This window comes from Cynocephalus volans, chromosome 6 (assembly GCF_027409185.1).
Source record: "Cynocephalus volans isolate mCynVol1 chromosome 6, mCynVol1.pri, whole genome shotgun sequence".
NCBI lineage: Eukaryota > Metazoa > Chordata > Mammalia > Dermoptera > Cynocephalidae > Cynocephalus > Cynocephalus volans.
The window spans coordinates 149,875,167-149,887,936 of record NC_084465.1 but is presented as its reverse complement, the minus strand read 5'-3'; the positions used below and the strand labels follow the sequence as shown (position 1 = coordinate 149,887,936).

At 33.6% G+C, this 12,770-nt stretch overlaps 1 protein-coding gene across 1 annotated transcript in view; it reads right to left on the bottom strand.

Moving 5' to 3' along the window:
• Positions 1-12,770, bottom strand: part of CCDC7 (coiled-coil domain containing 7) — a 346,712-nt gene that overhangs the window by 268,760 nt on the left and 65,182 nt on the right. The window contains exons 12-13 of the mRNA XM_063101148.1: positions 3,019-3,104; positions 2,076-2,130 (exon numbers count right to left, since the gene is read on the bottom strand). Of these exons, the coding sequence (XP_062957218.1) occupies positions 2,076-2,130; positions 3,019-3,104 (141 nt within the window). The remainder of the gene's footprint in view (positions 1-2,075; positions 2,131-3,018; positions 3,105-12,770) is intronic.

The following is a 12,770-nucleotide window of genomic DNA, read 5'->3' as shown; positions in this document are numbered from 1 at the left end:
ATTTATAAGCATTATAATTACTTGAACAGAAATATAATAATACAAACTGATTGTATTATTCATGCTCACATGAGGAAACAAAACTGAATAAACTTTCATTATTATTGCAAATGCTCAATAGGATTCAGAGAGCCATGTTTGCAGCTCAGATTTCACCAATAATTTGTTCTCTACTCCTAAGCAGGTCACTTTTTAGCTCCTGTGATCTATGTAAAATGGTCTACATCAGTGTGGTTCATAATAGAGTGTTGAGGAAAGGAAAAAAATTCCTTTCAAATTCTCATTGAATCCATAGATACTCTCTCCAGAAAAAAAAGTTATACCTACACAGAAAATTTGACTTTAAATTCCAAAAAAATAATTTTAAAGGACATTAAAGACTTCTGATATCAATAATATAAAACAATTACACATTTTTTTAAGTATACAAAATGAGCTGGTAAGTACAGTAGGCAGAATTCTAAGATGGCCCCATGATCTTAACCCTTGGGGTTATGCTCTGTATAATCCACTCCCTTTGAGTGTGGGTGAGATCTGTGACTCGCTTCTAGAAAATAGAATATTGCAAAGTGATGAGATGCTACTCTCTCTACTACCTTATATAGCAAGAGTGACAGATGTCACTCCCATAATCAAGTTACATTATATAAGACTTTTTTAGCAGACAAGAGAGACTCTTGACTGGCCTTAAGAAGAAGCAAATTTCCATGATATGAACTGCCTGTGGAAAAGGCCATGTTTATCATACTCACTTGAGCTTGGAAGAGGACCCCCAAGTTAAAGAATGGAATAGAGCCCAGCCAACACCTTGATTGCATCCTAGTGAGACCCCAAACATAAGATACAGCTAACCCATGCTCAGACTCCTAACCCACTGTAACTGTAAGATAATATAAATTGTTTTAAGCTGTTAAATTTGTGGCAACTTATTATGCAGCAATAGGAAACTAATGCCACAAAGTTGTACATTTTATATTCAGTACCTCAAATGGCACTCTCATTTTTTCCCAATTTATGTTATCTAGTTCTTGAATCATTCAGGTGGGTATGTACTTGTGGGACACTTGACTCCAGCCACTCACTGAAATGGGTAGTATGATGCTACAATGGTTATTAAGAAATTAACTTGTAGCAAAAGAAAAAAAAATATTCCAAAGCTAAAATGAAATCACAAGTTACTTGTATTCCTATTATTGGATCACATAAAACAAAGTGGGCCATATAGTTTACAGTTTCTGAAGAAACATCTTATTTACTCCTTATGACTCATACCTATTTATTTATTTTTTTATTTTATTTATTTATTTATTTTTTTAATTTTATTTTGTCGATATACATTGTGGCTGATTATTGCTCCCCATCACCAAAACCTCCCTCCCTTCTCCCTCCCTCCCTCCCCCCCAACAATGTCCTTTCTGTTTGCTTGTCGTATCAACTTCAAATAATTGTGGTTGTTATATCTTCTTCCCCCCCACCCGGTTTGTGTGTGTGTGTGTGTGTGTGTGTGTGTGTGTGTGTGTGTGAATTTATATATTAATTTTTAGCTCCCACCAATAAGTGAGAACATGTGGTATTTCTCTTTCTGTGCCTGACTTGTTTCACTTAATATAATTCTCTCAAGGTCCATCCATGTTGTTGCAAATGGCAGTATTTCATTCGTTTTTATAGCTGATTAAAAGACTCATACCTATTTAAAATAGATTAGATTAACTATTGTTTAACCCATTTTGGTGATGGAACCTATGAAGTTCAAATACGTTAAAAGGACTTCTTCAAAGTCACATGACTAGTAAGTTCCCTCTGACTCCAAATATAATATTCATTCCTCCATGATATTGCCTGTAATTTTCATAATCTTGACAGTAAATATGCCTGGATTTACAATTTTATCTTCTGAAACTTTCTGGGGAAAGTTAACCAACAATAAAGATATATCTTAGGAAGAATTTTAGTGTACACACACACACACACACACACACCCCAATATTCACATGCATACTAATGTTGTCTGTACATATAATTACCAGAGCACTTATTAATCAAATATAGCCACATAGAGAGAGTGTATATGTTACCTGGACTTGAAGCAAATCTTCTTTCATTTTAAGTTGCTTGTCTGGAGACATCCCTCTATAATTAAAAATGTTTTAGATTTTATTATATTTTAAAAGGCATCATTGCTTTGCTTTCTTGGGGAGGACTTTAAATCATTTTAAAGGAATGAAATATTTTAAAGTTTATTTTAAAAGCCATAAAATCCATTCAAGTTAAATGATAAACAATTGAATAACATTTCTCAAGCTAACTTCTCATTGGTATGATGAAAATGGGAAAAGACTGAGATTTTCAAAGTGCATTGGTTATTTTGCTTTCTCTGGTTGTCTTTTTCTTCTGTAAGTCAAAGGTCAAAGCTATTTGTCCAATGAATTTATTCTCAGAATTTGTGAAAGTCTATAAAGATTAAATTAATAGTTTCTTTTTTAAATTATATTTTTTATATTAGGGTTTGACCAAGTAAATTTAAAATATAATTATTTTATAACACTAAAGAAAATATTCACTTAAAAAAGCCACTTCACAATAATCCATATACACAAAAAATAGATAACTATTTTTTATAAAAATAAGTACAATTAAAAAGTACAGTGGAAAAGAACAGCCCAGACTGGAGAGCTAACAAATTACAAAGCAGTAGTGCAACCATCAAGGAAACAATATAAACCCTTTTTCCTTATAATTATTTAAAGACTTAATTCTGTTTACTTATCCCTGAATATCTTGCAGTTTATTCTCCTCCTCTAATCCACTTTTGGCTCTTTACTCTTCCCTTTTCAGCTTTTTCCCAAATCATATCCTGGTCTGTTTATAAAATTATATATATCTGCTAATTTTATGTTTTTAAAAACCTGTTAATAAGTTATGTTTTATGGTCTTAAATTGTCTGTATAAAGTAAAAATATAAATTAACAAGGAAGAAAAATAGTAACATGTATTTTTTATAATAATAACATGTCTTACTCTTCTGAATCCTCAAATTTTCCTTTGTCTTTTTTCTTCTCCATTTTTAAAGCTTTCTTTGTTCGGTCATGTTTAGGTTTTGTTTTCTGTGTAATTTTATATAAGCCAAAAATAAATAGTTAAGGACACGATAAATTATAGGGAAATATAAGATAACATATATTACTAAAATTTCCATTTTACTCTGAAAGCCACTATACAATGTTTCAAGGAAAATTACCTAAATACAAGCAAAACCAAATTAATGATACAGCTGGACTGTTTGTAATAGTGCTTTACTGAAAATAAGTTGTATATAAGCTAATGTATTAAAACATTTAAATTCTTCTGATAAATTATAGTCAGTTCTGCCATAATGTGGCATATGCCTTCCTGAAAATCACCTCACTATGTAACAAAACTTGCAGGATGTATAGGAAAAATAGGATTGGTATAATAAATCTTCATAAAATATGGGAAATAAGTATAATAATGAACTTTAATGAAAATTGTTAATATCTCAAAATAATTTTCTAGCTTAAAAACGAGCTCTTGGAGATTTTTCCTATTCAGAAAAAAAACTAATATATATTGATGATCAGTAAACACTAAAATAATGAGGGGGGAAAATGACTAAAAAATAATGAACAGATCATTAGTGAGCTGTAGGACAACTTAAAGTGGTATAATATGCTTGTAATTGGAGTTTATGATGAAGAAGAAAGGTGTGCAAGAGAAAAAATAATTGAAGAAATAATAGCCAAAATTTTTTTCAAATTTTATGAAAATGATATACTCCCAAAACCACAGCAATATAAAGAAATACGTCTATGCCTGAGACGTATCATAATCAAATTATTTAAAAAGCAGTGATAGAGAGAAAATCTTAAAAACAGAGAGAGGAGAAAAGCAGATTACACAGAAGAATAAGGAGGAGAGCAGACTTCTTATCAGAAACCATGCAAACCTCAGAAGACAAAGAAGCAACATCTTTAAAGTACTAGAAGAGAAAAAGTCAACCTAGAATTCTTTCTCCAGAAAAAGTATCATTCAAGACTGAAGGGGGAAAAAAATGTTTTTTAGAAATCAAAGAGTTTCAAGAACACATCAACAGCAGACCTGCACAACAAAAAGTGATAAAGAATCCTCCAAGCAGGAAAAAAAATGATACCAGATGAAAATATAGAAATACACAAATTAAGGAAGAAAACTAGAATTGATACCTCTTACGCAGAACACCATGTACTGGTTACCAATCTCAAAGGAGGAAACTTAAACACTCCTGCCCATTGTATCAGAGTTGACAAGGAGAACACAATGCAGTCGATCATTAGATGGGAGCAAGGCTTTACTTACATATAGAAGAGACAGAGCAATGTCAGCTTCAATAGTGTGCATCAGTCCCCATGGCTATGAGCACCCCTCTCATGCCACTGAGGAAGGACCAAGAACCCTCCCCTGTAGAATTTGAAATACTGGAAGCTGGAGCATGCCTGAGGACCACTGATGCACATGCTTAAGTAAAACAAAGGAATAGTCATTGAATCTAAAACAGAAAGATATTTCCACACAGGCAATAAGCCCAACACAGGCCATGTGGGCTCTTTAGTTCTTCGTAAGGAAGTGTTCCAGGCCCAATGCCCACTCTTATGTGGCCAAGCAGGGAGTCAAAAGACTACATGCATGAAACTACCTTTCCCAACAGTACAGTAGTCTCCCCTTATTCATGGCTTTGCTTTCCACAGTTTTAGTAACCTGCAGTCAAACGTGGCCTAAAAGCATTAAATGAAAAATTCCAGAAATAACAATTCAGAAGTTTTAAATTGTACGATGTACTGAGTAGCATGATGAAATCTCACACAATCTGACTTCATCCCACGCCATCCCACCTGGGACATGAATCAGCCCTTTATCCAGCTTATCCATACTGTATATGCTCCCCATCCTTCAGCCACTTAATAGCCGTCTCGGGTATCATATGGATTGTCATGGTATCACAGTGCTTGCATTCAAGTAACCCTTATCTTGCTTAATAATGGCCCCAAAGTGTCAATGAGAAGCCAGAAAAATGCTTCCTTTAAGTGAAAAGGTGAAAATTTTCAGTTTAATGAAAAAAAGGATAAAAATCACATGCTGAGGTTGCTAAGATCTATGATAAAAACGAATCTTCTATCCATGAAACTGTTGAAGGAAGGAAGGAAGGAAGGAGTTAATTAAGGAGAAAGGATACCATCCAAACCAAGTCTTCAATTGCAATGAAACCAGGCTTTTCTGGAGGAAGACATGCAATAGAACCTACATTCATAAAAGTGCAAAGGAGGCACCAGGGCATAAAACATGGAAGGACAGATTAACTCCAGTACTATGTGCATATTATAAAGCAAGGAGTAGTGTACAGAGCAAAGAACTCATGTATTTTCAAATTCAAAAACAAAAATTATCTGCCCAAGTTCTGGAAATATAGTCAAAAAGTATGGACGACAGCCATCTCGTTTATGGAACAGTTCCACCAATGCTTCATCCCAGCAGTGAAAATATACTTGGAAGAAGAAGGGTTGGAATTTGAAGTCCTATTAACAATAGATGAGGTACTTGGCCATTCTAAATTTGTTTACTGTGAAGATAAAAATGTTGAGGTTGTATTTTTACCATCAAATAAAACCTCATCGCTTTAGCCTCCTGACCAGAGCATCACTGGTTTTGTCAAGGCTACACACACACACCTGGCATTTGACCACATTTGATCAGCAATTGATGCAGACTCTAATCTGGGCATAATGCAGGGGTGGAAATCATTCACTACTGCTGATGCAGTAACATTTATCAAAGCTTCACTGGATGAATTAAAACAAGAAACTGTAAATGCCTAGGGAAAGAACTCATGGAGGGAAGTCGTGAATGATTTTTAAAGGCTTCCACGGGATCGATGGAGATGTTAGAAATATCATTCACATAGCAAGACAAGTTGGTGAAGAAAGATTTGCCAACACGCTTGATGAAGAAGTAGAAGAACATATTGAAGGTATCGAGAATAGATAACGAATGAGGAAGTGAAAGAACTGGTTGAGTCATCTACAAAGGAAGAGGAAGATGATGAAGAAACTGAAGCAGAACCAGCAATGTAAACATTACCAAAATTTGCCAAAGTGTTTTGAATTGCACAGACATTACAAAATTACATAATATGATCCTTGGACGGAATGCAGCATTAGTTATCCATATGATCACCAAAGAATTACAATCTCTGCAGCAACACTTTGATGAGTTAAAAAGAAAAAGACAACAACCTCTGATTACAATGTTCTTCTGAAAAGACTGGGGGTAGGGGTAGGGGGGGAACTTCTGATATTGAGGATCCCTAACCATCAATATTGTCTGCTCCTGACATCCAACCATCGACATGATCCTTCTTCTGACATATTACCAGAAGGTCAGTATTAGCCTAATGCTACATTACAATGCCCATGTCATTCACTTCACTTCATCTCATCATGCATTGCATAATCATCTCACATCATTAAAAGAAGAAAGGTAAGTACTGCACAATAAGATATTTGAGAGAGAGAGAAAGAGAAATCATATTCACATAACTTTCATTAAAAAATAATGTAAGTGTTCCATTTTATTATTAGGAATTATTGTTAATTTCTTACTGTGCCTAATTTATTAATTAAGCTTTATTATAGGTATGAATGTATAGCAAAAATACACAGTATATGTAGAGTTTGGTACTATCCACGGTTTCAGCCATCCACTGGAGTTCTTGGAACTTATCCCCCACAGATAAGGGAGGACAACATGGTAAATATAAATATTTTTTCTCATTATTTAGTTTTTTTAAGGTAATTGTATATAGCAAACCTAATAACATTATGTTGTGAAGTTTACATCATATATAGTAAAATATATGAAAACCATAGCATAAAGGCTGAGAAGTTAACAAATTAAAGTATATTATTTTAAAGTTTTTATATGTAAGGTGACAATATCATTTGAAGGTAGATTTTACTAAGTTAAAGATGAAAACTATAAACCCTAAACAACCAACTGAACAGCCAATAGAAAAGTAAAACAGATTTCGTTACTAGAAATGTGATGCTGCTGTAAGATACAATTAAAACTGTGAAAGTGGCTTTGGAATTGGGCAGTCGGCACAGGCTAGAAGAATTTTATGAAGCATTAAAAAAATGTAACAAATTAGGAAAAGAAGAAAAATTTCACAACATGATAAATAGTATCGGGGGGGTGAGGAGGGGAGAGAAGGGGAGAGAGGGGGAGAGACAGACAGACAGACAGAGAGAGAGAGAGACAGAGTCTGATTGACTACAGGAAACAAGAAAACATTCCCTTTAAAATCAGGAACAAATGAAAAATGCCCACTCTCATTACTCCTATTCAGTTTTATTCTGGAGGTCCTTGCCAGTGCAGCAAAGAAAAAGAAATAGAAGATAAATTGGAAGGCAAGAAAATTTAGACTGTCATTGTTCATAGATACTTTTTGATTAAGTAAGAAATAAAAATCTAATCATTATGAAAGTGGAGGTAGGTTTCCAGATGCAAAAGTCAACATACAAAAATCTATTACACTTCTATAGCAACAGTTAGAAAACATCTTTTAAAAGGTAGCAATTAAAATAGCATAAAAACATGAAGCACTCATGATTAATCTAACACAAAAATTAAAAAGAGCTTTCTGAAGAAAATTATAAACATTCTATTGCAAGACATTAAAGAAACCCTTCCAAAATGGACACATTTAATGTTCATTAACAAAAAGAGGCATCTTGATTTGCTAGATGTCAAATCTCTCAAATTTAATTAATTTACAGATTCAGTGCAATTGTAAAATTTGACAACTAACTCTAAAATTTATGACAGTGCAAAGGCCAAAAATAAATAAATTCTTCTAAAGGACAATGTGGGTTAACTTGCCCTATAAGATATCAGAACTTTTTCTAAATCTGTAGCCATTAAGGTGTTCAGGCATTGGAGCACTAATAATAGCCAATGAAACAGAATAGAAGGTACAGAAATAAATCTTCTTTAAGCCATGACATTTTCCAGCAACAGCATACCAAGACTTGTACATCTAGGAAATCCTACTTAGGAAATTATTGTAGAAAGCAAGGTGATAGCAAAAATGGAATAAATCAGGAGCTGGCAAACTGTGGGCCAAATCTGCCCAACTCCCTGTTCTTGTAAATAAAGTTTTACTGTAATAGAGCCATCCTCATTCACTTATGTGTTATCTACAGCTGTTTTCATACTACAGAAGTTGACTTAAGTAGATGAAACAGAGACTGGATGGCCTGAAAAGCCTAAACTATTTATCTGGCCCTTTACAAAAAAATTTGCTGATACCTGGAATAAGTAAATGGGTAGGAGGGTAATTAAGAAAACATTGCACCATACAGTGGAGACTAGATGTTTGTACCTAGTATCCTCCTGCCCTTTTGTTAAGAGACAGCATCACAGTTTAGAAGGGTTCTGCACCTCCTTCATCTCAATTTATTCTAGTGACACTTGCCCCAAGCAAGGCCAGTAAAATCCCATCTCCTGAGAACTATTATGGAAGAGAAGCAGGTAGACCTAGAGTAATTCCAGATCTAATATCCATTAAGATTGGGAAAAACAGCCATAAGCTCCCTCTCTAAAAGGTCCCTGAAAGGGCATAAGTAGTGGCTATCTATAAACTTCCGTTATTTTTGACTCCCAGAGTTGCCCTGATTCTGTCTCTCACCAAACATGTTGTTCAGCTTTTCTTCCAGTTCTTTGAGTTACCCTAATATGTGTCCAATAAATGTCTTGCTTTAGAGAGCCAAAGTCAGTTTTGCCTGCTTACAAAAGAGAAAATAAAACCCTTAACCAATTCATAAGAAAATACTAATTAATAGATAAAAGTAGGAATCAAAAGCGGATTTTGATTACTATGCTTGGTTGTCTATGCAAATAAAATTATTGAGAAAAATAATTAAGTTATGAAAGAAATCTATTTTGGAAAAAAGTTGATAACTCTGTTATAAGATAAATAAGGCCAAATTTTCATTCAGGTGTTCTCAGATTAACTTTTATATATGATTTACCACAAATGGAATTTCAAGTACACAGAGATTTTAAAAAATGAGTGGCTATGCTGTACTATGAAATATGTTAATGTTTTATTAAAATTGTAATAGAAACCAAGTATAGAAATAAGATCCATGAATATAAACAATTGAATCCAACACATGTAGAAAAAAAAAGAAATCCTGACTTTAATATATCCTATAACCGTTATTCTCTCCATACCATCCTATCTCACCAATTCCCATGTTAAATTTACATCTCTACCAAAACCTATGTGATACTACAAAAGCAGTACTAACAGTGAAGTTCATTGTAATAAGTGCTTATATTAAAAAAAGTTGAAAAATCTCAAATAAATAACCTAATGTTATACCTCAAGGAACCAGAAAAGCAGGAACAGTACAACCCCAAAATTAGTAGAGGAAAAGAAATAATAAATATCAGAGCAGAACTAAATGAATAGAGACCAAAAAAAAAAGATACAAAAGAACAATGAAACACAAAATTAGTTTTTTGAGGAGATAAACAAAATTGACAAACCGTTAGTGAGACTAACCAAGTAAAGAAGAGAGAAGACCCAAATAATAAAAATCAGAGATGAAAAAGGAGACATTACAACTGATTCCAAGAGACACAAAGAATCACTGAAGCCTACTATGAAAAACTATATGCCAACAAAATTGAAAATCTACATGAAATGGATTCATTTTGGGGCACATACAACCTACCAAGACTGAAACAAGAAGAAATAGCCTGAACAGACCAATAATGAGCAACGGATCAAATCAGTAATCAGCAGTCTCTCGACAAAGAAAAGTCCAGGAACAGATGGCTGCACTGCTGAAATCTAACAAACATTTAAAGAAGATTCAATCCCAATTCTTCTCAAATTATTCCAAAAATTTGAAGCAGAGGGTACCCTCCCAAAATCATTCTATGAGGCCAGCATTGCCCTGATACCAAAACCACACATAGATGCAACAAAAAAAGAAAATGACAGGCCATATTTCTGATGAGCTTAGATGCAAAAATTCTCAAAAAAGTAAACAGAATCCAACAGCACATCAAAAGATTATGCACAATAATCAAGTGGGATTCATCCCAGGAATGGAAGGATGGTTCAACATACCCAAATCAATAAATGTGATATGCTACATTAACAAAGCCAAGGACAAAAACCATGTGATCATCTTAATAGATGCAGAAACAGCCATTGATAAAATTCAACATTGCTTCTTAACAAAAACTCTCAACAGTATAGGTATAGAAGGATAGTATCTCAACATAATAAAAAGCCATATATGACAAACCCACAGCTGACATCATCACAATGGGGAAAAGTTGAAAGCTTTTTTCTAAGAACAGGAATAAGACAAGGATGCCCACTCTCAGCACTCCTATTTAACACAGTACTGGAAGTTCTAGACAGAGCAACTAGGCAAGAGAAAGGAATGAAGGGCATCCAAATTGTAGAAGACATGATCAAATTGTCACTGTTTGCAAATGACATAATCTTATATATAGAAAAATCTAAGGATTCCACCAAAAAACACTTACAGCTGATAAACAAATTCAGAAAAGTTGCAGGATACAAAATAAATATACAAAAATCAGTAGGACTTCTATACACCAACAATGAATCAGCAGAAAATGAAATCAAGAAAGCAATCCCATTTACAAGAGCCACGCAAAAAATAAAATATCTAAGGATAAATTAACCAAGGTGGTAAAAGATCTCTACAATGAAAACTACAAAACACTGATGAAAGAAAATGAAGAACACATAAAAATGGAAATACTCATGGATTGATAGTATTAATGTGAAAATGTGCATACTAACCTAAAGCAATCTATAGACTCAATGCAATCCCTATCAAAATACCCATGACATTATTCACAGAGATAGAAAAAAAAATCATAACATTCATATGGAACAACAAAAGACCTTGAATAGCCAAAGCAATCCTGAGGAAAAAGAGTAAAGTGGGAGGCATTGCACTACCTACTTCAAAGTATATTACAAAGCTATAGTAACCACAAAAGTATGGTATCAGCATAAAAACAGATGCTTGGACCAATGGAACAGAATGGAAAGCCTAGAAATAAACCCACATACTTACAGCCAACAGATCTTTGACAAAGGCATTAAAAATATGCAACAGGGAAAAGACCGCCTCTTCAATAAATAGTGCTGGGAAATCTGAATATCCATGTATAGAAGAATGAAACTAGACCCCTATCTCTCACCATATACAAAAATCAACTAAAAATGGATTAAAGACTTAAATGTAATACCTGAGACTATAAAATTTCTAGAAGAAAACACAGGGAAGAACCTCCATGACACAGGACTAAGCAAAGATTTTATGACTAAGACCTCAAAAGCACAGACAACAAAAGAAAAAATTTAAAAATGGGATTTCATCAAAGTAAAAATCTTCTGCACAGCAAAGGAAACAATGAACAGAGTGAAGATACAACCTGCAGAATGAGAGAACATATTTGCAAACTATGCATCTGGCAAGGGACTAATATCCAAAACATATAAGGAACACAAACAACTCAGTAATAAAAAATAATAATAACCCAATTAAAAATGGGTGTGCTTTCTTGATTTCTTTTTCTGCTAGTTTGTTATTGGAGTATAAAAATGCTACTGATTTTTGCATGTTCATTTTATATCCTGCAACTTTACTGAAATCACTTATCAGCTCTAAAAGATTTTGGTAGAGTCTTTAGGTTTTTCTGTATGTGTATATATATATATAGGATCATGTCATCTGTAAACAGGGACAGTTGGACTTTGTCTTTACAAATCTGGATATCCTTTATTTCTTTCTCTTGTTTGATTGCTCTGGCTAGTACTTCCAATACTAGCTCTGGCTAGTACTTCCAATGGTGATAGTGGGCATCTTTGTCTTGTTCCTATCCTTTAGGGAAAAGCTTTTAGCTTTCCCCATTCAGGATGATATTGGCAGTGGTTTGTCATATATGACTTTTATTGTGTTGAGATCCTTTCTTTCTATACCTAATTTGCTGAGTGTCTTTATCATGAAGGGATGTTGAATTTTTTCAAATGTTTTCAGCATCTATTGAGATAATTATATGGTTTTTGTCTTTGATTGTGTTGATGTGGTGTATCACATTTATTGACTTGTATATATTGAACCATCTTTGCATCTCTGGGATGAATCCCCCTTGATCATGGTTTATAATTTTTTTGATGTGTTGCTTCATTCTGATTGTGAATATTTTGTTGAGGATTTTTGCATCTATGTTCATCAAAGATATTGGCCCATAGTTTTCTTTTTTATTGTATCTTTGTCAAGTTTTGTATCAGGGTGAATGAGTTTGGGAGAATGGCTCATAGAATGAGTTTGGGAGAATAGCTTCTGTTTGAGTTTTTTGAAATAGTTTGAAAAGAATTGATATTAATTCCTCTTTAAAGGTTTGACTGAATTCAGCAGTCCTAGGCTTTTCTTTGTGCTGATTGCTGCTTCAATGTTGTTCCTTGTTATTGGTCTGTTCAGGTTTCCTTGGTTTGGTCTTGAAAATTTTTGTACATGTCAAGAAATTTATTCATTTCCTCCAGGTTTTCAAGTTTGTTGGCATATAGTTGTTTCTAATAGTCTCTAATGATTTTTTGTATTTCTGTGGTATCAGTTGCAATGTCTCCTCTTCCATTTCTGATTTTTGTTATTTGGGTC